Source organism: Papaver somniferum, unplaced genomic scaffold (genome assembly GCF_003573695.1).
Source record: "Papaver somniferum cultivar HN1 unplaced genomic scaffold, ASM357369v1 unplaced-scaffold_11, whole genome shotgun sequence".
Lineage (NCBI taxonomy): Eukaryota > Viridiplantae > Streptophyta > Magnoliopsida > Ranunculales > Papaveraceae > Papaver > Papaver somniferum.
The window spans coordinates 845111-871309 of NW_020619936.1; the positions used below are offsets into that span (position 1 = coordinate 845111).

The 26199-nt window shown below is 37.0% G+C and overlaps 1 protein-coding gene, 1 long non-coding RNA gene and 2 other non-coding genes across 8 annotated transcripts in view; 3 read left to right on the forward strand and 1 right to left on the reverse strand.

Moving 5' to 3' along the window:
* LOC113328585 overlaps window positions 1-15529 on the reverse strand; it is a 29865-nt gene extending 14336 nt beyond the window's left edge. For 4 of the 5 annotated variants that reach the window (XR_003349466.1, XR_003349463.1, XR_003349464.1 and 1 more), the window contains exons 1-3: window positions 15407-15529; window positions 15238-15322; window positions 8321-8465 (exon numbers count right to left, since the gene is read on the reverse strand). This is a non-coding gene — a long non-coding RNA (uncharacterized LOC113328585). Of the gene's footprint in view, window positions 1-8133; window positions 8466-15237; window positions 15323-15406 lie in introns of those variants that run through there. The other variant, XR_003349462.1, reaches the window with a different exon arrangement.
* LOC113328583 (MADS-box transcription factor 23-like) lies at window positions 409-10876 on the forward strand. Its single transcript, XM_026575657.1, has 8 exons — window positions 409-684; window positions 8338-8419; window positions 8624-8685; window positions 9858-9957; window positions 10057-10098; window positions 10187-10270; window positions 10358-10518; window positions 10613-10876. The coding sequence occupies exons 1-8, from the start codon at window positions 503-505 to the stop codon at window positions 10626-10628; spliced, it is 729 nt and encodes a 242-aa protein (XP_026431442.1). The 5' UTR covers window positions 409-502; the 3' UTR covers window positions 10629-10876.
* Window positions 14338-14410, forward strand: TRNAF-GAA. Its single transcript has one exon. It is a non-coding gene; the product is annotated as a tRNA-Phe (tRNA).
* On the forward strand, window positions 14932-15003 carry TRNAF-GAA. The gene has a single exon. It is a non-coding gene; the product is annotated as a tRNA-Phe (tRNA).
* Window positions 15530-26199: the final 10670 nt, after the last annotated feature.

Consider the following 26199-nt stretch of genomic DNA (forward strand, 5'->3'; position numbering starts at 1 on the left):
TAGTAATATGATTATATTATGGACAAATAAAGAAATTAATCTGCTGTTTACTTTAATTTTTATTTAGTGCTTGCTAATTTCCATACATTAATTATTCCAACTTGGGATAACCACTTGATGGTTTTACTGGCTGAAACCAGAAACTAGTACTGTTTTCTGACATAGGTGGTTTTTACTGTTTCCAAAAACACCTGATTACTTGATTAGCTTTTCCTAATAAAGGGGTTAACTTTGATGCCTAGACAGACAAAACCTCTGTCAAACAAAAAAGCCACCTCTCTCTCTCAGATTAGCAAGAAATAGCAAGAAATTCTTCTTTTAGGTTCCATCTTTAAGTGGAAGTTTGTTCATTTCCTATTTTTAGATCTGTATTTTTAGTTTTTGATCTTCATATCCTTTCTAAATCTCTATCTCTCTCTCTCCCACCCTTTATCTCCCTTCATTTCAGTCCATTTATCTCACCCCCTTGATACTTGAAATTTGAAGAAACTAGCTAAATAAGATGGGGAGAGGAAAGATTGTGATCCGAAGGATCGATAACACAACTAGTAGGCAAGTGACTTTCTCAAAACGAAGGAACGGATTATTAAAGAAAGCCAAAGAGCTTTCCATTCTTTGTGATGCTGAAGTTGGTCTGATGATCTTTTCTAGCACTGGCAAGCTCTATGAATTCTCAAGTACCAAGTAATCTCTCTTTCTCTCTCTCTATTTCTTATAATCCACTCATTGATCCTGTTTGAATTTGATTATCTATTTATGTCTCGATCGAGATCCCTATTTGCCTATAGTTAATCAAAATCAACACAATAAACAAGATAATTTTATTCATGAAATGATATACCTTTAAATTTGTGTGTTTCGTGCATCTGAATTAAACAGCATGCATTGATTAAGTATGAACATAACTTAATTAGGGTACTAAATTTTACTTAAAATCTTATATTTGATTTCTGTCTTTGTCTTTTAACTTTCTATTTTGACCAAATTTTTTTACACTTTAATTTTGTTAACATAAGATTATACACGCTTCAATCAGATCAGCATAGATCGATGTATTAGTACCCTAATGATTTAATATACTTAGACTAATCTTTTTGTGTATTCCTGTATCCGTGTCGTGTCTGTAATGTGAGTCGTCAATTGCTGTCTGAGTACCCGTGTCGGTGTCGTGTGCGCAATGTGACACTCTATTCACTGTCTGAGTCACCATATCCGTGTCGTGTGCCTAATGGAGTGTCAACGCAATGTGACACTCCGTTTACTATCTACGCCACTGTATCCGTGCCGGTGTCGTGTCCGCAATGTGAGACTTTATTTCCTATCTGGGTCACCGTACCTGTGTCGTGTCCCTAATGTGACATTCTGTTACTGCCTCAGTCACCATGACGTGTCTACTTAGTGTCTTGCGTGCATAATGTGACACTCCCTGACTGTCTGAGTCAGTGAGTATGCATAATGTGACACTCCATGACTGTCTGAGTCAGTGAGTATGTATCGAATTGTGTCCACTTACGGTGTCTCGTACTTCTACGTTTAAGGTGAGCTTAGCGAAACAACATAGAAGACTCTAGATTAAGGCTATCCGTGCCTTCGCGCTTTAGGAACCAAAACGTCTACCTTCGATTTCTATTCCAACTTTCCGAGAAAGGCCCACTTAATACTACATGCATTACAGGCTGGTAATCTCTTCTTTTAGCCGACCAAGAATCATATTTTCAGAGATTTAGTGTCCAACTCCAACACTGTAATTCAGATAATTTTACTCTTTATAGCCATACTAACTAATTCTAGAAACCTTGATCAAAAGTTTACTTGATTTCCTTAACCCCATTAGATTGTTTTTCTTCCTCTCCTGAATTTTTTAAGCGTATAAATTGCATCTGGCTACCCATTTAACAAAACTTAATTAGATCCCTGTTTTCTTAAGAAACCCGAATTTTTTGTTTTCCAATTGTTTTTGTTAGTTAGGTATTTCAAAATGTGAAAAAACAGGCTACTTTTGTAGTAGAAAAGATAAATAAATATATTCATTTATTGCATCATCCAAAATCTTTCGATATTTTTAAGGTAATGAAATTGTCCAATCCACTGAGAGTATAAGAATCTGATTACTTAAATCAAGAAAGATGTTGATTTGTTGTCTGATGCACTATCATTAAAAATTGGTTATTTCCATACAATCATTAAAATACTAGCTACTTCCTATCCAATTTACTAGCAAGATTTTTCCAACAGCCCACTGTTTCTCCTTGTATTGGAACTTGTGTTGGATCATCATTGTCAAACTTCACAAGTATTTTGTGCTTGTACTCTGTCAGATGCCTCAAAGTTTTCATGCTTAACTAAGGGTCATTATGAGCTCCTACATATGAATGACAGTGCTAGTGAGCAGTTGTCTAAAGTAGATGCATGGTGCAATCCTAAGTTCGGATATGATGCACCATACATCAACTTTAGCAGCGGATTTAAGCATGCGCAGGTCCTTCAATAGGATGTATGTGGATTTTACGGTCAACCAATAAGATTAAATAATCATGTAATGCATCTCCTTCAGGGGACTGCCAGATAGCATTTCTCTGGTGGGAGTTTGGGTCATAAGATTCATAACACAATGGACCGGAACAAGTTTTCTATATGATATTTTGTTAAAAACATTTGATAATTGTGATGGGTAAATCTAGAATTATCTAGATAGCTAACTATAACTCCCATGGGCTTATCTAAATGCATAGGCCCAGTCTAGAGATATCTAGACTCTTCTAAGATAAAAAGAGTGCAAGCCCATTCTAGAGTCTTCTAAGACATTTTCCATCATGTGTATCTAGAGAATTCTTTCTCTAGAATGATCTAGGTCAATTAGCTCTAGAGATTTCCAAGTCTAGAGTATTCTTAGTAGTTGGTCATGAAGTAGTATAAATAGAAGCAAATGTTGGCCTTTGTGGTCATCCACAACTCAAGTGAGTGAGTAAGTAGTAGAGTGAGAGCTAGAGTTAGAGTAAGAGCCAAAGTGCCTCTTTGTAAACAACTAGTGGAAGCCAAAGTTGCTACACAAAACTCTTGTAACATTTTCATTTTCATATTAATCAAAGCCTCACTTTCCAATTAACCAACCTCTCTTTCAAAATCATTTCCATAAACCCATCACATTTCCGCATTGCGCCAACAAATTTGGTATCAGAGCAAACCTAACCCAGTAATCCTAAAACTCTACTCATGGCAATTAACCAAAATATTCAAGGTTTCAACTATGCCCAAAGTCTAATTCCAATTTTTGATGGTGAGAGTTACGATTATTGGAGTCTACAAATGAAGACACTATTCATTTCACAAGACCTATGGGATTTTATAGAAGAAGGTTATAAAGTACCAGAGTCGGCAGAAACTCTGTCGTCATGGACGGACGCAGAGAAAAAAGAGTATAAGGAAAATAAGAAGAAAGATGCTAAAGCATTACTGTTTCTACAACAGGGCGTAAGCAAAGCTATTTTTCCTCGAATTTCGGTGGCAAAAACTTCACAGGAGGCCTGGAATATTCTCAAAGTAGCATTCCAAGGATCAGAAAAGGTAATCTCCATTAAACTACAAAATTTATGGCGAGATTTTGATAATTTACTTATGAAAGAAAATGAAACTATCCAGAACTTCTTCTCAAGAGTTACTGGCATAGTAAATCAAATCAGTAGTTATGGAGATACCATTGGAAATAAAAGAGTGGTAGAAAAGATATTAAGAAGCTTACCATTCAAATTTGATCATATCGTCGCTGCCATTGAAGAATCAAAAAATTTATCGACTCTCTCGGTACATGAATTAATGGGTTCACTCGAGGCGCACGAGAAAAGAATAAATAGGTTCGCGGAGCAACCATTGGAGCAGGCATTTCAATCAAAAATAAATTTCAGTGAGAAGAAAAATACAGAAGCCAAAAAAGAAAGCTCTAGAGGGGGATCATCATCCAACTCGCAGTATGAGAAAGGGTCGACGTCAAATCAAGGACCCAGAAATTACTCCCGCGGACGTGGAAAAGGAAAAGGAGGTTATAGAAACAACAATCAAAGGTACGGAAAAAATAACTCCTCAAATCTCCGATGCAATGTTTGCAAAAATTTTGGACATGCAACTGAAGATTGCAAGTATAAGTGCACCAAGTGTGATAAATTAAATCACATGGAGAAAGATTGTTGGCTTAATGAAGCAAACTATTCCGAGAAAAACAATTCTCAGAATCAAGTATTCTATTCCTGCCTCACCTCGCAACAAGAATCGCAAGGTATATGGTACGTCGACAGCGGATGCAGCAGCCATATGACAGGAAACAAAGAATATTTCGTAAAATTGGAGGAACCAGAGATTCCGCTAGTCAAACTTGTAGATGGAAAGTTCCAGAATGTTGAAGGAAGAGGAGTCATATCCGTACGTACAAGGTCAGGTAAAACTCGATACATATCTGATGTTCTTTATGTTCCTGGCCTAGCTCAAAATTTATTAAGTGTTGGACAACTTATAAGAAAAGGGTACTCACTACATTTCGAAGACGGAGAATGCACAATTTACGATAAAATTAATAATCAATTGGTGGCAAAAGTAAAAATGTCAGGAAATTTTGTCTTTCCCCTATCTATGCCATCAATTGAAAATTGTGCAATGAGTACCAACCATATTGACGAAGGAAAGCTATGGCATTTGAGATACGGGCATCTCAACTACAGATCCTTAAAGGTTCTAAATCAAAAGGCATGGTAATTGGTCTTCCCAATATCGACGGTGGAGATAAAGTATGTGAAGGTTGTATTCTAGGGAAGTTTCATAGACTTCCATTTACGAAGACATCGTGGAGAGCAAGAAGGCCCCTCGAATTGGTGCACGCTGATAATGCGGTCCGACAAGAACAACTTCACTCAACAACAGAAGATATTTCTCTTATTCGTGGACGATTATACCAGGATGATGTGGGTGTACATTCTTGAGCAAAAGTCCGAGGCATTCACTAAATTCCTAGAATTCAAGGCGCTGGCAGAGAAGCAAAGTGGCCATCAATTGAAAGTTTTCCGTACAGACCGTGGTGGAGAATTTACTTCAAAAGAGTTTATCAACTACTGCAAAGAAAATGGAATTAAAAAGGAGCTCACCGTCCGATACACTCCACAACAAAACGGCGTCGCGGAAAGGAAAAATCGTACGATCGTGGAAATGGCTCGCAGTATGCTAAAAGCAAGGAAGCTACCCAACACCTACTGGGCGGAAGCAGTCAACACAGCAGTGTACATCCTTAATCGCTCGCCAACAAAAGCGGTTCACAATAAAACTCCATACGAGGGATGGCATAAGAAAAAGCCTGAGGTAACTTCTTTCAGAATTTTTGGTTGTGTAGCATACTCACATATTCCATCCCAACATAGAGAAAAGTTCGATGAAAAAGGAGAAAAGCTTATATTCATCGGATATAGCGAGGAGTCTAAAGCCTATAGACTTCTAAATCCAGATACAAAGGAACTGGTAATATCAAGAGATGTTATCTTTGATGAATTCAAAGCTTGGGATTGGAATGTGAACCAGATAACCACGAGTCTCCACTACTCATCGAAGAAGAGCCAGATCTGTCACACCAAGAAGAAAACACTCCACCAGCAAGCCCGAGATCTCCTAGTCCAACACAACAAAGTCCAAGCTCATCTGACTCAAGTGCCCCACCTAGAAAGGTGCGTTCCCTAAGAGATATTTATAATGTATCTAATTGTGCTTTTATAGCACTAGAACCTCAAAAATATGAGGAAGCGGCGCAAAAGAAGAAAATGGAGAAACGCCATGGACGAAGAAATGCGAGTAATTGAGAAAAATAAGACATGGGAGCTCGTCAATCAGCCAGTTGATAAAGAAATAATTGGTCTGAAATGGGTCTACAAGACAAAATATAATGAAGATGGGTCAATTCAAAAGCACAAAGCAAGGCTAGTTGCAAAAGGATATTCCCAGCAACCAGGAATTGACTACAACGAGACATTCGCCCCAGTCGCTCGCATGGAAACAATTCGGATGGTGTTAGCTTTGGCAGCTCAACTCAAAATGAAAGTCTACCAATTAGACGTAAAGTCGGCGTTCCTAAACGGAGAACTAGAAGAAGAGGTGTACGTTGAACAACCTCAAGGATATATCCGAAAAGGAAAAAAAAATGGTATATCGTCTCCGCAAAGCACTATACGGTCTTAAGCAAGCACCGCGTGCATGGAACAGCAAAATCGACAAGTATTTCCGAGATAATGGATTTGAGAAAAGTCCAAGTGAGCCATCACTCTACATCAGAAAACAAGGTACGGACTTCCTAATTGTCTGTCTCTATGTTGATGATTTAATTTATGCCAGTACAAAACAAGAGATGACAGAAAAATTTAAGAAGGAGATGATGAAAGAATATGAGATGACAGACTTAGGACTTATGCGATATTTTCTTGGGATTCAAGTAAAACAATCTCCAGAAGAAATATTCATTTCTCAAGAAAAATATGCGGAAGACTTACTGAAAAGGTTCAACATGATGGATTGCAAACCAATTCAACTCCAATGGGTACAATGAGAATTGTAAAAAATGATGGAGCGCCAAAAGTGATCCAACCTTATTCAGAAGTCTAGTCGGCTCACTGATCTACTTAACAAATACAAGGCCAGACATCGTCAATGCAACCAGCATTGTTTCTCGTTTATGAGCGAGCCAAGCAAGTTACACTATGCCGCCGCAAAAGAATTCTTCGATATATCAAGGGAACAAAGATTTTGGCATCAAGTATACAAGAGAAAAAGATAATGATTTAATTGGCTTCACAGATAGCGATTGGGCAGGTTCTATTGAAGACCGAAAGAGCACATCAGGCTATGTTTTCTGTATGGGAACAAAAGTTATCTCTTGGAGTTCAAAAAACAAAGTACGGTGGCACTATCGTCAGCCGAAGCAGAGTACATAGCATCAACAAGTGCAGCATGTGAAGCGGTATGGTTAAGAAGAATAATGACCGACCTACAACAAAAGCAAAAAAACCAACAACTATCTACTGTGACAATATGTCTACAATTGCAATGACAAAAAATCCAGTGTTCCACGGACGGACGAAGCATATAGAGCTACGACATCACTTCATCAGAGAGTTAGTAGAGAACAAGGAAATCGAGCTCCAATTCTGTCCGACGCAAGAACAAAATGCGGACATTTTCACAAAAGCAGTCACGGTGGATAAATTCAATCATTTTAGAGATAAGCTCAACATCACAATTAAGAGGGGGTGTTAAAAACATTTGATAATTGTGATGGGTAAATCTAGAATTATCTAGATAGCTAACTATAACTCCCATGGGCTTATCTAAATGCATAGGCCCAGTCTAGAGATATCTAGACTCTTCTAAGATAAAAAGAGTGCAAGCCCATTCTAGAGTCTTCTAAGACATTTTCCATCATGTGTATCTAGAGAATTCTTTCTCTAGAATGATCTAGGTCAATTAGCTCTAGAGATTTCCAAGTCTAGAGTATTCTTAGTAGTTGGTCATGAAGTAGTATAAATAGAAGCAAATGTTGGCCTTTGTGGTCATCCACAACTCAAGTGAGTGAGTAAGTAGTAGAGTGAGAGCTAGAGTTAGAGTAAGAGCCAAAGTGCCTCTTTGTAAACAACTAGTGGAAGCCAAAGTTGCTACACAAAACTCTTGTAACATTTTCATTTTCATATTAATCAAAGCCTCACTTTCCAATTAACCAACCTCTCTTTCAAAATCATTTCCATAAACCCATCACATTTCCGCATTGCGCCAACATATTTGACTACTGTGCTCTTTTTTTTTCTATGAGAGGATGTTTGACTGCTGTTAGACTATGCTCTGGCCATAGTCTCATTGGTAATCTATTTATTTCATCATCCACGGGCCACTTATTAAGTGCACTTTGATTCAGTAAGTATCCAACCTACTGTATTATGCCACAGGAGATCAGTATTATTTGGCAAGGGCAAACAATTTGACCTAGACTTGGACCCAGAATAGAAAACCAGTGACAGCTACTTTGCTTATATAAGTTTCATATTGCCTTCTTTGTGTATAATTGAGTCATATCGAACTTTTTTATCTATCCTGATGGCCACCACAATAACAGCATGCTGACAAAATGGGAATGCGAGCAGCACCATTATATTAGTAAAAACTTACATAGACAAGTTTAAGTAGACCAGTTTTCAAGATCACAGTTGTAAGTTAAATGATTATGCAATCTGGCTAGTTTGCAAGTGATATTGTTTTAAAAATTTAGCTCCTATATAAACTCTAATATAAATCATTATCCTCTTACCTGTTTTGCCACTATAGCATGAAATCTATAATTGAGCGATACAACACGTCGAAGGAGGACCAGCACCATCCATTGATGAATGCAACTTCAGAAGCCAAGGTACTCTTTCGTCATCCTTCAACCTATTAGATTCCTCCAGCTTTTCCTGTTAGAAATCAAGGCTTACTTCATAAGTGGGAATTTTATCTTCGTGTATATGAAGAGAAAATTTCAAATAACATTTACATTTGAATCTCAGAAAATTTAAACAAGGACTTAACTTCATGCAAAGATGTATTGAAACCCTACTTAATTTCCTTGCAGTTCTGGAAAAGGGAGGCGGCGACCTTGAGGCACCAATTACAAAACTTGCAAGAAAACCATCGGTATGTTATTTTGACTAATAATGTAGACTGGGATATGAATTCTGTATGTATTTTATCTCTATCCATATATAGTAAATCGCCCATTGGTGATTACTTATCGAGTTGGCTCTATTGGTTGGTTAAGTAAGAACACAATAGGTTCCCCTGACTGGATAGAACGGGGAGTTGCACAAGATTTACAGAAACAAACTACAACAAATTTTGAGGAAGAAAATCATTCTGAGCTTCTCTCATCATTTTAAAATTACAAGCATCGATCCCTAGGACTAATAAAAGATAAACATTAAGCACACAACAAATATGGAAAAAAAAGGGCATGTAACAAACAAAAACATGATGTCTTTAGCACCTAGATAAACATGAAAGCTATATGCCTTTATCCCCTGCGGATACTATCAGCCAAAATTTGCTAGATTACACCACGGACATAGTTCTCGGGATTACTGATGATCATGGCCTGCTCTTAGGAGAAACCAGCAAGATGGTTGATCACATCTATTATTAAGCCTACCACCCTAACTGTGTGTCTATGCCAATTTAACCCCACTCGTTTCATCATAGGAGGCTCAACCAAATAGATATGAGTGAGAGGTCGTCATATTCCCAACGTCAGGAATAACAAACAAGATGTAGCCTGTTCTAACTAAACCTGGAAGACACACACCAACCCACTTCTTTTAGCGATGAAATACTTAAACATGTACAAGCCTACCAAAGCCACGTACACTTGAGAGTCTTAGAAGGGTAAAATTCATAACCTAAGCTACTGTGCATATATCCAAAAAGCCACAGCAACACCTATTACCTGCTGACGTGATAGCCATGCCATTGTATTCCATACACTATATCATGCATGGTAAAAGGAAGTCAACGCTTACAAAACCCTTTAATGAAGTAGCCTTAAAGCCAAGTAGACAGCCATGCTAGCTAAAATGAGCTAAGATCTTAGTAAGAAGACGAGGCCACCAGCAAAGCTTTTAGATTTACGAAAAAGATTGCATATGTTAAACCTTTGCACAGAATATTGCTGTTATGTAATTTTTATACGAAATTTCTGGATTGCCAAGTGAAAATTCATACAGCTGCTCGTATATATATGTGAAATGTGCCATGTGGAATGTCCGACAAACCACATACTACTATATTATATATCATGAAAAAAAAAATTGCAGGCAATTGATGGGTCAAGAGCTATCCAGTTTGAGCGTTAAAGAGCTACAAACTTTGGAAAATCAATTGGAAATGAGTTTGCGTGGTGTCCGTATGCAAAAGGTCTAACATACTAAACCTTCATGTTATGCTTTTTGAAACTAACCAATAGATGCATATATTCCAAATGAACAAATCCTAACAAGGTTTATACTTTGACAGGACCAAAAGCTAACGGATCAGATATACGAACTAAACCGAAAGGTCTCCAAAAGCGGCAATTACTTACCCATTCCATAGCTAAATCAATATAACTCCAAACAGGCTAACACATTTATTAATTACACTGCAGGGAAACCTCCTTCACCAAGAAAACATGGAACTATTCAGGAAGGAAAACCATATACGTCAAGAAAACATGGACTTGCTAAAGAAGGTACTTGCTCAGACTGTATATCTTCAATTAACATGACACGCCCTGTTGTGTTCTATCTCATCCAAAAGCATTAACTTTTGGCCTCAGATCAATGACGCAGGAGATGCACATGAGACTAGTAGGGTTTCTCATTCTCCAAATGTCTTCAATCTTGACGAAGAGGAAGATGATGATGACTGTATCATACTCCAATTAAGCCAACCACAACAACAGAACTATGCCACGCCACAAAATCCCACAACACTAAGGTAAGGTCCTGATTCTCTTGGTGTTAAAATGAATATATATCACCAGTTATATCAATTTTAATGTGCTGATATTTCCATGAACAATATGCATCAGACTACAGTTGCAATGACGAACAGGAGTTACAAATTCTAGTCCAAAACACCTGCTTACCCTTGAACATCACTCTGCACAAATCGCCCTTTAAAAATCAGAATAAAGAAAAGCTTGAAGATAAGTTCTAGTCTATATTATTTTCGCAGTCTCCCTAGTCTGGTGATCGCTCCTACAACCCTTCATCACTAAATTGTTTACAGATTCCAGTATGTTTCTTGAAGTCAGGTGTGCTTTTACTAGTTATAAAGTAGAGTACCTTCAATTATAAAATGATGACTATCCATGTACAGTTAATTGACAACAAGAAACAAACAGTATGTGCTTGTATGTTTTAACCTTTAGTGTTCGAACCAATTGAAAAGAATAAGCCACTTTCTTGGAAAAGATCAAATTAGGCCACGACAATTTTCATTTCACACTTTTATTCATCCAATCATCATATTAGATACTAAAAGAAAAACGACCTGAATAACAGGGAATTGAGTATAGAGTTGGTGAATGAATCAAAATACCTTGATCTCTACGCTTTGGTGGATGAGATTCTCATTATAGAAAAAGAAAACCCTAAAATATATATGAAGAAATTTTGAGATCTAAAGTTTGTTGTTAGTGGGCTTCTACTCGGAGATCATTCACCTTATCAGATTCGGGTTTTTTCTTTTTAATCAGTATTTGTACCTATTACGAGTAAACTAGTAAAAATCTTACTATCGTTAATAACTTTATAATGGTTGTTACAAAAAATCATGCACAAGAATCTTTAGAAAACTGCAAAGCCGAAAACAGACTAACTAGAAAAGAAAGAATTTTAGTAGATAAAAACCTTCTCATTATATTACAATAATGAATAATCTATGGCGATAATCTACGGTATCTATCTATTTCTGCTCCAAGACATCTTTTGGCTGCAGGATCGCATGAATAGCCAGTAGTGGTTATCTTTCGACAAAGAAACCAATATTTTCTGAGTACTTGAGTTTCTTATGGTGTCTGTCACACTTTTCGAAAGCCTAGTTTTCTCTTAGTTCTTGTTAGTAGTATAATGTAGCTGAACGCAAAGTATAGGTCCGTGTCCCTTGATCCTTGGATCCTAGTGCTATTTTGATTTGTTAGTCTTACTGGCTACTTCGTATCCTCAAAAGGCCAGTGCGCATGGCCTCAATAAACAATCTGAAAAGACGCATAATTTGTCTTGCCGTTCTTACTTCTATATGCATGTAAGCTTCATTACTATAATGTCCAAGTTGCTATACTATCTAGTTTCCTCTGCAATTTATTACTTAACCTAATAAATGCCTAGTTTAAGTATAAGTTCATGTTCGATAACACTTTGAAGAACAAATATAAACCACATTACTTACCGAGCTCCAAATCGATGGATGACAATTTTAGCCAACAACCACAACCAACTATAATATATGTTAGGGAACCGTGAGTTTCCTATGTTAGGTCTGCTTCCATATTGAGTGGATTTCCTAATTGGAGTAGGAAATATATTAGGAAAGAGTTTAGTTTCCTAGTTGGAGACTAATACTTGGTGACCAAGTATATATAGTGCTAGAATTGTAGAGTTGTAGATAATCCAACTTAGAAGAGTGATAAATCCTTGTGCTTAGGATTTTGGTCTCTTTGGTAGGGAGGATCGTGCTCTACCGTGAAGGTCAATATCGGCGCGAGAGAAAAACTTGTAGAGAGAGGATTTTGGTGTCTAGTGTTTAGGGTTTGGGACTTTACCCTAAACCTAGTTTCTAGTGTTTCCATGTTTCTCCTTTGTTACTAGCATCCATGAAGAAGGTGTAGAAGAGAAGACATGAGGCTGATTTGAGGAATGGTTAGAGAGTTGATTTTCATGGTTTCTTCGATGGTGTTCTCGGGTATGTCTTGTTAACTCTTTTGTCTTGTCTTGGGTTGCAGAAAGAGCATGTAATGGTCTTTGATTTAATGGAAGTTTTTCTGGTGGTGTTGGCCGTGGATGTAGCCTGTAAAGGTGAACCACGTATATCTTGTGTTGTGGTTGTGTGTTTCTTTATCTTCTGTCTATTTGTTATTATTTCTCTCATGTTTGGTTCAAATCACCAATTGCCCTTTGTGATCCTGTGATTCCGCTGCGCTCGGGGTGCCAATTTTCCCAACAATATAAGCGTATAACGTACAACGTGTACAACAACCACGGCCAACTATGGTGTGTAAAGACCTTAACTTTTAATAAAAGCAACGCATTGTCTGGAAAATTCGGGGGCAGATACACAGAAAGAATACTGCAGAATGAGGAAAACCCACAATTTTGCAACAACTTATCCATGCCATGTGACAAGCAAAGTTCCACAGTTGTAGTATCCTAGAGAACTTCTTACGTCAGAAGAGTCACTTAATGAAAAAGATTTTCAAAAAATTATTGTTGGCAATATTTTTTTCCTTTTCTTGGCACAAAATGCATCTTCGGCCTCCAGCAAACTGGCGCCTTGGCCTTAGCGCCTAGAAAGGCGACGCCTGGCGCCACTTTTTAAAAGTGGCATCTCCTTACCCACTGCGTGGCGCCCAAGTTCAAAATAAGGTCACTTTGGCGCCACGCCTTTAACAACATAGGAAGAGTTTATATCATTTCACTAGTTACATTGAGTTGTCTAGAGCAGTGTTTAAAAAAGCGCTTCATAGCGCGAGTCAGAGCGCGCTTTTTTGCGCTTTGAATAAGAAACGCACTGAAACGTGCGCTCTAGAAAGTAACAACAAGTGGGATACTATTTTCTTCTAAAAGGCTATTCAGATATTGTCTTTATACATGAGCCATGGAAGCTAGATGTCAAAAGAGATTAATGACAGCTACTACTTATCACATAAAAATGCGTATAGCTTGTAAGAAGCCAGCTGTCCAAGGTGTAGCACCCTGTTACAATTAATAATAAGCCAGCTGTCTAGTTATGGAAAGGAAAAATGAAAAACAAGAAACAGTTGTCATCAAATTCAAGACATTTCTTATTTTCTTTAAGACTACATTCCCTCTTATTGTGCGTACTTCTTATTTTTCATGTAGAAAAAACTACACATATGTATTGTGAGGCAGCGCTTCGGTAACACATTTTAATGGCGCTTTGCACTTTACTAAGAGAAGGCTTTCGCTTTTTTAAACACTGCTCTAGAGAACATTTTACATCAGGAGACTTTATATCATTTCACTAGTTACATTGAGTTCTACCAAAAATTATACACCCAACCCAAGTTTTCAAATTAAAAGATATAAAGTTATTTGCAATCTGTCATAAAATAGTTCCTATATTGTTCTTACTGGTATAGGAAGTTCGGATAAGTATATTTCCAGTCTCATGATGTCATAATCTAACCAGGACCATACAATTAGAAATACAATCGAACTCTTTCTAATAGTTAATCTGCCTCCTAGCCTCTACAAAAAGTTAAAGAGGTCACATAACCTCATAAACAAACAATTAACATGAAGCCCTTTTCCCATATTCTCTATTTCCAGAGGGAACAGTAAAGCTATATTATCCTCTTTTAAAACTTCCACATTGTTCATGTGGGTTGTCTTCATCCATCAAGCATTATATACTGTCATAATCTTTCTACAGAAAATATAAAGGAAAAAAATAATCTAACAGCCTAAGTCTTGTATGTATCAGAAGATTGAACTCCTACTCTTTCGATTCAACCCCATGAGTCATGACCATAATAGTTACCACACATTCAACTTTGATATCAAATAAACATAAGCGGGGATAGCTCAGTTGGGAGAGCGTCAGACTGAAGATCTGAAGTTCAGGTGTTCGATCCACCTTCACCGCATTAACCTTTTCTTTTTATAATTTAATCTCAAGACTATGAAAAGATGCAGGATCATTTTCCTAATTATTTTTCCTATGCGTACATGCAAAAGAATATCAAAAGATAAAAAAACAACAAGCAACGTACAGACATTAAATTTACTAAAGAGGAACCATCAAATGAATGGTTTATCTGCCTCCTAGCCTCTACATCAAGTTAAAGAGAGGTCACAGGACTTCAAAAACAAACAATTCACATGAAGCCCTTTTATCATATTGTCTGCTTCTAGAGGGAAGGGTAAAGCTATACTATCCTCTTTATAAACTTCTAAATCATTCATGTGGGTTGTCGTCAGCTCATCATCCATCAAGTATTATATATACTGGCATAATCTTTCTACAAAGACCATCAAGAAAAAAATAATGCAACACCCTACATCTTGTATGTATCAGAACACTGAATTCCTACTCTTTCGATTCAACACCATGAGTCAGGACCAAAATAGTTGCTACAGATTCATCTTTGCTATCAAATAAACATAAGAGGGATAGCTCAGTTGGGAGAGCGTCAGACTGAAGATCTGAAGGTCAGGTGTTCGATCCACCTTCACCGCATTATCATTTCCTTTTCTTAATCTAATCAAAAGTCTTAAACAAACAAACAATCCACATAAAGCCCTTTTACTAAATCCTCACATTCTAGTGGGAATCAAAGAGTAAGCCACAACAAAAAAGAACTAGTAAACTAATAATAAAGGCATTGCATTCAACAAAAGATATCTTTAATAAAATTAAAATAATTTAACAATTAACTTGAAAAATTAACCAAATCTAGTTAGATTCACTAACCTTTTAGATGATTTTCTTTTTGTCTTCCATAGCAGCAGTCTACATACATGATCCCTAACCTCATTTCTTCGTCCCAAAACAAAACCTAAAAAAAATTGAACCAAAAATAATTAGGAATTCGGTTATACTAGAAAATGTTAAATAAATGTGAATCGTAAGAAGAACTAACCAGTAGAAACATCAGAAATTCTAGGGTTTGTGCATTGAAGATGATGAAATTTGGAATTTGGGGATTTTTTTTATATTGCGGTCGGGAAATTGAAATTTCGAGAAAGTGGTAGTTCAATTATTTTTAGGTTTGATGAAGTTGCAGGTTTAATTGATTGTCCTAGTGAACATCGCAACTAGATGCAATAGATTATGATGGAAACACGCGTAAGTAGATGGATAGTTTGTTTTATTTGGAACCAGTTTTGTTAAATTTGGCCCTTTTAGCTCCTTTTGAAAAACGGTTGGACTTTCTCATTTTATTTTTGGGCCAGATGTATCACATCCAAAACTTGAATCTTATAACTTTTTTTTTTTTTTGCTTTTTAATTTAACAATTTGGTTCAAAGAATCAAATCTTTTACTACTGATAAAAAATTAAGAAATAATAATAAATGAAGTCGAATTTACCTCCAAGAAGTTATTGAAAATATAAAACCTAAAATTATGATTATTGATGTGAGACAACCTCTAGAAAAATTCATATCTTATGTAAAACCAGACTAATTGTGAGGAGAAAACATCAAAATAAATTTCTCAACTCTAATCTTTAGTGCTAAAAAATCACCTAACGGGAATATCAAAAGATTACTAATCCTTCAAGATTTCGTTGACATAGTCTCGTCTCTTTTTAAGTTTATTCTAACATCTCAAAGTTATTATTATTATGAGAATTCGCAACCAAAACTACATCTACAAAATAAGCCAAGTTCGTTTTAGTAATCTAAGATAAGACACTTTTATATCTCTTACAAAAATAAATGAAAATATTGCAGCAATAAACTCATTTGAAAATCATTTTTGTTCATTTGATTATGTATCTCAAAATTTATCATGTTTATTCCATTTCAAGAAATCACTCATTTTACACTATCGCAGAGTTACCAACGATACAAATTCATGGGGTAATTGTCTATCTGTAACCAAGTATGTTTGAGACCACCGAATATACCTATATTACTTCATTTGTTGTTTGAAAAGATGGACCACATGATATATCCCACCACATCAATATATTGATTGCATAATTACTTACAAGAACCTCAAAAATACTAAAATATTGTATATTGCCAATCAGGTGATAGTTTACTTGCTTTATTTGGAATCTTTTCAAAGTGTTGTTTTTCTTTCTCTAGACTTAACTTTTTGGAGGTTATGTTAGCAACAAAAAAAGCTCTACAGCTTCCTTGTCTAGAGTTTATTCCACATTTTCTGATTTACTTGATTTTCAATTATCTCCAACATCACAAAGTATCCCTCGACAACAAAGAATGTGACTCCTGATAAAATTTCGAGTTTTGTAGTGTGGATTGCGAGCATAAAAGATCATAAATCAGTATCTACAAATGCTTTATATAGGATCTCTTATACACGACTATGTTATTTTATAGTTTACATCATAACATACCGAACGGTTATTTCTCATGGCGGTATCAGCTATTTGGTTCTTATATCCCAAAAACCCATGGCGCACATTTCATATGATTTCAACGACAAGCTTATAAATTTATTTTGATATATGGAAAACCCATGAGATAATGTACTACTTTTGTATTCATGAACATTTTTTCCCATGTTGATAAGATTATTCGAATAAGATTTCATAAGAAAAATGCTTTTAGAACCAGCTTGATCCAACTAAATTGCTAGAATATGTGTCATATATATGGTGGTAATTCAGATGTTATTTTATTTTTATTTTTTAAGAAAACATGGATAATTCAGTATTGGGCTACCTATTCGTTATTTATGCATTTGAGGTGTTTAAGTCAAGGTTTTTCCTAGCATATTACAGTCTAATTTTGATATATGAATAACCTCGTCAAATGAATAATTTTCTTTGTTCTTGATTTGGACAAAGGTGCTAAATGAATAATCTCACTAAATGAATTAATGGATAAACAAATTGAGTCCTTAAAAGCCCCATGGGTATATAATTAAACAAAAACTAAGTTTCGTACCGAAAATATAAATAAATAAACTAAAATACTTCATCCAATCAACAATGTTCATATAAGAAGTTATTTCTTCTCAAAGAACACGTCTAATGTTGATTGGTTTTTCTTTCCACCTAAACTAAAATGCATCACATCCTAATTTTTCTATAAGGCACGCACAACTGTTTGATATTTTGCTCGTATTGTATCAAATCATTTCTTATGATGAGTACTGCTCCAAATTACTATTTTGATGACACTTTGTATGACGCCACTATCATCTGGTTAAGCATCAATCTCATCATTTATTATTGACTTGTCATTTGTTAGTCCTTCGATGATTCCATATATAGGTGCATTATTCTCGTAGGATACCTAAAGAATTGACATTCATCACATATTTATAACATAAGTTAGGAATTATATTAATTAATTCTTGAATATATTTTTTAATCGACCAACTTCTGATTCAGAAGCATTAGATTTCTATATGTAAAAAAACTAAAAATATACTCTAAATAAATAAATATTCATTATCAAAAAAAAAAAGAATAAATATGTTTTTTTATTGATAAATGAATAATATATGCATTCATCGGTAAATAAATATTTTTCTCCGGTCTCAAAAGTATTCATTTATCGAGGTTAGATTGTATGTGGAAAGTAGTCCTAAAAGAGAGCCTTTTTTTTCTTTTTTTTTTTGCTTGGAAAGGAGCATAGGCTAGGGTTTATGCGATAAAATATCACATCTTTTATTGTCGTAGGACTCTGCAATTCAAAGGTTGTGATAGCAGTTCAAGGGCCCGCTGAAAGAACAATTAGAAGTAATGTATTATCAAAACCAACTAAAAGTATTATTTAATATATAAAAAAAATTAATAGAAATAAAGAGTTACATAGCAGGCAAGCGAGCAACAAGCTGCGGCGCCAAACCTTTTTGAATTGCAAAACCTATCCTATTAAAAATAAAAGCTCGTGAACCAGGAGTCATGACATTGTTGTGCATGACTTTCTGAACCCTCTTGAGTAGTCCAACCGCTTATGGAGCCAAATAACCAAAAGTATCAAAAGCAAAGGGGACGAAAGCATGCCCATTGTCAACGCACGCTTTCTCATGCTTCAATATCTTACCTGAGGCAGCCCTTGGTGCTGCTTTCCCGACTGTAAAGGTGCCATGTTCAATGCCTACCAAAGGAGATACCCCAGTGAGGTCAATACATGTGTGTTTCCCATTATCCCACCCAAAAATAAGAACATTTGCTGGTCTCAGTGTCGATCTCCCTTCAAGTGGGTCTGTCAGGAAGTTCACAGGCACTTCTTTCTTTGCTGAAATGCGAGACCTCCACAGTACAGCATACAAGATATCCCTCACATGATCATGTTTATATTTAAAACCAAGGTCTACCTTACAATGAACTGCATGTTCACCATACGAATCCAAGCATCCTGTGATGCAAGCAGGACAACGAGAGTCAGAGGGATAAAGTGGGATCATTAAACTGTATTTGAGGATAGAACGGTACTCCAAAGGAGACATCTTCTGTCCAAGCCCCTCAATCGGAATATCAAGAAGAAAATCTTGGGCATGCGCTCTGCAAACAACCAAAAACCGCTTTCTGTCTCTCCGTTAGCTTGTAAACTCTATCAATATCCTTAACCGCTTTATCAAAAAGATCACTCGTCAGGGTTACCTATACATGTTCGTAAAAGCAGCAATTCACTTTGAGGATCGTGGAGCTTGGATAAAATCTGCATCAAATCCACTGCTTTTTCAGCCCTCTTAATGGCAAGGCCCTTCACAAAGCTATCATCGAGGCTAACCGCACCACCCAATAGTTTGACTCCCTTATCTGGTCTCGAGATTTCAACAGGAAAAATCCTATCACTTATCCTTCGTCCATCACAAGAAGGCCAAAAAATTTCCGTTTTCTTAATATTCAATATAAGTTAAGCGTGGGCCCTTCTGTTTGGACTAAAGTTGGCAAACAAGCCAAAACCGGCGGGTTAGCTCGGACCGGCCCGCAAAAAATCCGTGCCCGGCTCGGCTGGTTTCTAAACAAGCCGGGTTAGGGTTGGAGAAATGCTGGCTTGTGGGAAAACGGGTTAACCCGGACCGGACCGTAAATCCGCGGGTTTAACTCGTAACCCGTATACAGTAATGAGTTTCACTTAATTTCTACCGTCAGATTATCTTGGATTAATCACGTTCGTTTATTTAAGATATAAAATCCAAAAACCCTAAGGAATATTTCATTTCTTCTTCCTCTTTTCTTTCTTCTCCACTGTCTCCTCACCGCCTCCATCTTTGTTCCACACTTCACAGGGTTTTTCTAGTGCTCCCTAGAGGTTGAAGATAATCAGATCAACTGTAAGAGTTGATCTAAAGTTTGATTTTGAACTCGGTTCAAGGTGGATCTGTGACTGTGAGATAGTAAAACGAATCTGAGAAGAAAGTAGAGTTTACTGTTAGGGCTTTGGACCTTTGGATTATGGAATTACAAGGTTTTGATTATTATTTGAATTTCCGTTGAATTTACAGAGAAGGGATGAAGAAGTTTGGGTTTGTTGCTGCTACAGCCTACCGATGAATCACTTCTTATAGAATTAATGGTTGATTGAATCAACCATTAAAGACCCTTAAATATCTTCTTCAATCAGCGGACAGGGATGCATGCAATTGTAATGAAAAATCATTCAAACAACTGAAAACGGTAACTGGTTCACAGATCTTCTCGAGATTCTTATATTTATAATTGATTACTTCTATGATTGTTCTTCAATTTATTGTATTTGGTGTTTAATTTTCTGTTTTCACTCTTCTACAGGAAAGCACCAGTTTTTGTACAATGGACGTTTGTGTAAATGACCCGGAGAGTTTGGTTGGAATCATTCGATTGATTGAAAACTAGTGGTTTATATTGAATTGAATAAAATTTGTGGATTTGAGGAAATTGTTATTTAGGGGAGTTCTGTTTTTGTGTGAATTTTTAGATATTTTGTTGGATTTTGTCGAATTAAGAATTTGATGCAGAGTAAAAATTGAGGTTGAAGAATTTAGGGGCAGAAATCATAGGGATAAATCTCAATTTCTGATTGAATTGATTTTTGTAGGACTTTTGAGATGAATTTCTTTAAGTAATTGGAGGTTGTAACCAACCTAGTGGTAATGCTCAAGGCACTGATGGTTAGAGACGGTTTATGGCAGTAAAATAAGAGGAAATGGTTGAGCTTGGTTATCGTTGTTTGATGGAAGAAGATGGAGGAAGTTGAGAAATGGGTTTATCATGGACCATGGTGGTGAGTCCGGAGACGTTGAAGAACTCAAGTGGAAAAATTGTTTTTATTCTCCATATATGTTTTAGATTAATCCTTGTAATTAATTTACATCTTGCAATTTGTCACAAATTAAGTTTATTAAATTTAAATTTTATTTTTAATTAAACAACCGGGTAACCCGTAAACCCGCAAGCTTTACCCTCTACGGGGGCGGGTTGAAGAAATGGTCACCCATGAGGAATTTCAACCCGCAGGTTTTTTCCCGTGTTAACCCGAAACCGTGTAACCCGTAACAAGCCAGCCCTGGCCCGCTCGTTTGCCAGCTCTAGTTTGGACAACAGTGAGTGCTTTTGCCACTTCTTCGTTGTCGCCAATAACAATGCCATCATCAATATACCAGTCCTATAGGGATATTATGCACTGCTCATTAATATTAGCTATAAGCTGATGAAGCACCAGAGCAAATAACAAAGGCCCCAAAGGGTCACCTTGTTGTACCCCTGTAGATGAGTAGATAAAGGATTCCCCCACATACAGCCGTGCAGGTTGACCATATAAGTATTCCACCGAAGGCGATATAGATGGACAAAGCTTACGTACCTCAAAAAGCATAGTTGTTCGGTCAACTAGGTTAAAAGCATTGGTGAAGTCAACAGTTAGCATAGAGAGGCCAGCGTCTGCATGATGTTTACTGACAAACCTATTCACAGCATGTAGGATTGCCACAGCACCACCTGAAACACCTACTCCAAACAGGAAATCTTGTAGATACGCTGCCATGTCCTTGCCGACCCCTTTCATTGACACTTTGGACACCAGTCGACGCCAAATTGTCCCAACAACAATGGGACGAATACTCTTATCCGGTTTAAGAAGGGGTGTTAACGGGGCCAATGCAATGAACTCAGCTAGGTTAATAGGGCATCTCCCACCAAGCCAAAGATTGACAACCCTAGTTATGGTCGTGACCATATCGGTAGAAACAGTGGAGCCTTCCCCACAGAAAGTTGTACTGATCTCAAGTACAATTTCTATCAAGATCCGGAAAATAAGAGTATATCAGAGATAGACAGGGAAGAACATAGCTGAATTAGGGAAATGAGTAGACGAATTAGGAAGAAGAAGGTTGAAGAAACCTGGTTCAGGTGAACACAGTAATGGAAGTAAGTTTATTCATTCATCTTAGGGTTTCTCTCTCTATTACAGATTAAATACTAGCCAATCATGTGCCCTAACATCGACCATGCTAACTCAAACACGTGGCTGCATCTGCTAGGCCAGTGACTTACTAAATGGACCACTATTGAAAATTTATAAGGGCACCCAGAATAGTACTTAAGGCACCCAGTTCAGTGGTTACTCAACATAATTTAAAGTAAACTAGGTACATGACATTGCACCCCTCTTAAAGGAGATCCTTGTCCTCAAGGATCAAGGAATGGAGAATGAACAACCATGAACTTAGGAAAATGAGTTGCAATAGTGGACTTGTCCTCCCAAGTAGCATCCTATGGAGATGAGTTAGTCCATTGAATGAGTAACTACAACACCTCTCTGTTCTTCTGAGTAACTGTCCTGGTGTTCAAAATGCTCTCAGGTTGCATTATGATCTGCCCTGCATGATCAACTACAGGTAAAGTTGGTGAGGTAATGAGAGCTTGACCGATCTGTTTCTTCAGCTGAGAGACATGGAAGACTGGGTGAATTCTAGCACTTGCTGGTAGGTCAAGCTTATAAGCCACGGCTCCAATCTTCTGTGAGATAGTAAATGGCCCATAGTACTTGGCAGAAAGCTTGTAATTTTGTGCAAGGCTACAGATGCTTGCCTGTAAGGTTGAAGCTTCAAATAAACTCTGTCTCCAATCTCAAAAACTCTATCAACTCTGCTCTTATCAGCAAAGAATTTCATTCTTTCATGTGCCTTCTGTAATGTTTCCTTCAGTATGTCAATCATGGCATCTCTTTCCTTAAGGTAGCTCTCCACTACAGATACTGAGGTGATTGATGTAGAGGGAAATGCCAAGTGTGGAGGATTATAACCATAAAGGGCCTTGAAAGGTGTCATATTCAGACTGGTATGGTAACTGGTGTTATACCACCATTCTGCCAAAGCCAACCACTGGAACCACTTCTTTGGCATATGACTTGTAACACACCTCAGATAATTTTCCAGACAAGCATTCACCCTCTCTGTCTGTCCATCAGTCTGGGGATGGTAAGTTTTACTTTGGTTCATGTGAGTGCCTAGTGTTTTCAATGGGTCCTGCAAAATTACTTTTGAACACCTTGTCCCTGTCAGACACAATATATGTTGGTAGCCCATGCAACTTAAACACTTGGTTCAAGAAGACTTTTGCTACACTGCTGCTATATAAGGGTGTTGCAACCCAATAAAATGGTTTTATTTAGTCAGCCTATCCACCACCGCAAGTATGACCGTTTTTCTATCACTCATAGGGAGCCCCTCAATAAAATCCATGGTGATTTGTTGCCTGCCTTGGTATGGAACTGGTAATGGCTGAAGCAGTCCTCCAGGAAATTGATGATCCCCCTTGTTTCTTTGGCAGACATCACAAGAAGACACATAAGATAGTACATCTTTCTTCATACCTGGCCAATAAAAGTAGCTTTTAATCCTCATGTAGGTGGTTTTTTTTTTTATGAATTCCTGAATGACCATATATAGCTGATGCATGAATTGACTCTAAGATAGTAGCTCTGCTGTTGTTGCTACTTCCCACATATAATCTATTTTTGTATCTCAACGCGTCATCAGTGTAGGTATAATGCTCCACAGCTGCATGTGCTAAAAGCAACTGAGAAATCAGTTGTTGAGCTTTTGTATCTTGTGAGTAACTATTTACCAATTCTTGAGTCCAATGGGGTCTTGTTAGTGTAAGTGTACTACAGATAGCTTCAGGATGTGGTATCCTTGACAGAGCATCTACCACAATATTCTCTGTGCCCTTCTTATATTTGATTTCATAATCAAAGCCAAGCAACTTCATTATCCATCTTTGTTGTAGAACTGTAGTGATCTTCTGCTCCAAGAAATACTTAATGCTCTGGTGGTGTGTGTGAATGATGAATTTGCCTCCTTGTAGATAGCGTCTCCATCTAGTCACTGTCATTACGACAGCCAATAGCTCCTTCTCATATGTGGGGAGATCCCTTTCTCTAGGCCCCAATGGTTTTCTATAATAAGATATGGGTCTACCTTCCTGGGTTAAGACTGCTCCAATACAATTGTTGCTTGCATCAGCTTCTACAATAAAGTGCTTGGTGAAGTCTGGTAGTGCCAGAACTGGAGTCTTGGTCATGGAAAGCTTCAACTACTCAAATGCTTCAGTAGCTTCATCTGTCCAGAGGAAGGAGTTCTTCTTCAAAAGGTTAGTGAGTGGCTTGCAAATGGCTCCATAGCCTTGGAAAATTTTTCTGTAATACCCAATAAGACTAAGAAATCCCTTAAATTCCTTGATATTGTTTGGAAGTGGCAAATTTCTCATACTAGCAATTTTGTTTGGGTCTGCAGCTACTCCATTTGCTGTGACAATATGGCCCAAATATTCTATCTCCTTTTGGCCAAAGCAACACTTAGAGAGCTTGGCATACAATTTGTGTTGCCTTAGTAATTAAAACACAATTTGGAGGTGTTCAAGGTGTTCTTGTATTGATGAGTTGTAGACCAGAATGTCATCAAAAAATACTAGCACAAATTTCCTCAAGTAAGGCTGAAATACCTCATTCATAAGGGCTTGAAATGTGGCTGGAGAATTTGTGATCCCAAATGGCATCACTTTGAATTCATAATGCCCTTGGTGGGTTCTGAATGCAGTCTTGTAAATGTCTGGTCCATAAATCCTGATCCGATGGTATCCAGACCTAAGATCAATCTTTGAAAATATGAAGAACCCATGTAGTTCATCTAACAAATCTTCCATAATAGGTCTAGGAAGTTTATCCTTAATAGTAATCTCATTGAGTCTTCTATAATCTACACAGAACCTCCATGAATTGTCCTTCTTCTTGACTAACAATATTGGAGAGGCAAATGGACTATGGATGTTTTGTATAATTCCATAGTGTAGCATCTCTTTGACCAATTATTCAACAACCCCTTTCTGTAAGTATGGGAATTTATATGTCCTGAGGTTGACTGGTTCTGAATTTGCTTCTAGTGGGAGGTAACTGTTTTGGCTCATCAAATATATCTTGAAATACTTGAATGAGTTTTGTAAAGGGTTCAGGTACTGAGGTTGGAATTTCAGAAAGTGATATGGAAGATAATTGTCCCATCATCTTGAGTGTTACCTTCTCAGTTTTTCCTTACAGAGTAATTTTCTTGCCTTGGTAAATGAAGGAAATGCATAGCTTAGAAAGGTTAAACATTAAATCACCTTGCTTCCTTAGCCAGTCCGCACCAAGCACCATATCACATCCCCCTAACGGAAGCATCCTCAAGTCCTCAGAAAATTTTTGACGTTGCATTGACCACTGAAGTTGAGAACAAATACCAGTACTGACAGTTCTATCTCCATTAGCTACAGTGACCAACATGGGAGCTGTTTGTTCTACCTGACACTTTAAGGTCTTGACTAAAGTACAATTAACGAAACTATGAGTACTTCCAGTGTCAATAAGAATTGATATTTTCTTCCTTTTAATTGTGTCTGGTATTCTAATTGTATCTCTATTTACATTTCCAGTAAGAGCATGAAGGGATATTTCCATCAGACTCAACTGGAGATTCCACGGCTTCTTCATAAACCTCTTCCTCTAACTCTTCAGAAGATTCAGGTTGTTATACTTGTACCATGAACAATTTATGCCTCTTGCATACATGGCCTGGAGAGTACACAACATCACAATTATAACACAAACCATTCTCTCTTCTTGCCCTCATCTGTTCCTGAGTCAATATTTTTATAGGTGGTATTGGAGGACTGGATTTTGGAGTTGTATTACCAGATCTTGGTGTGAAGGGAGAAGAAGCTGTAGTAGTAGTTTGAATGGGTTTAGGTGGAAATTGAGGAGTAGTGGTTTGATAAGACATGTTGTTGGTAAATGAGTTACTAAAAGGTCTTTGGAAGGGTTTTGTATGTTTAGCTTGTTGCACACATTTCTGTTCTTTCATTCTAGCTAGTGAAAAGGATTGTAAAAGGGTGGCAGGGCGAAACATGAGCACATAATTCTTTATTTCAGCCTTCAACCCACTGATAAAATTCATCACAAAGTATTGTTCAGTTAAATGAGGATTACTGTTCAACATAAGAGCTTTAAGAGCTTCAAATTGCTCAAAATACTCCTCTATAGTGGTGACTTGACACAGTTTATTAAAACTCCCAATGAAATTATCATCTACAGGATTTTCAAATCTAGCACACAGACCTTCCGATAACTCTCTCCATGATAAAAAAAGGTTTGTTGTGAAAAGCAGACCTTTGAAGAATTAAAAGATCAAGAACTAAGTTTTGCTCTACTTTTATATCAAACATGGGAATTCGTAAACCAAAATGCTTGATGTTAACATCTTCAATGAACT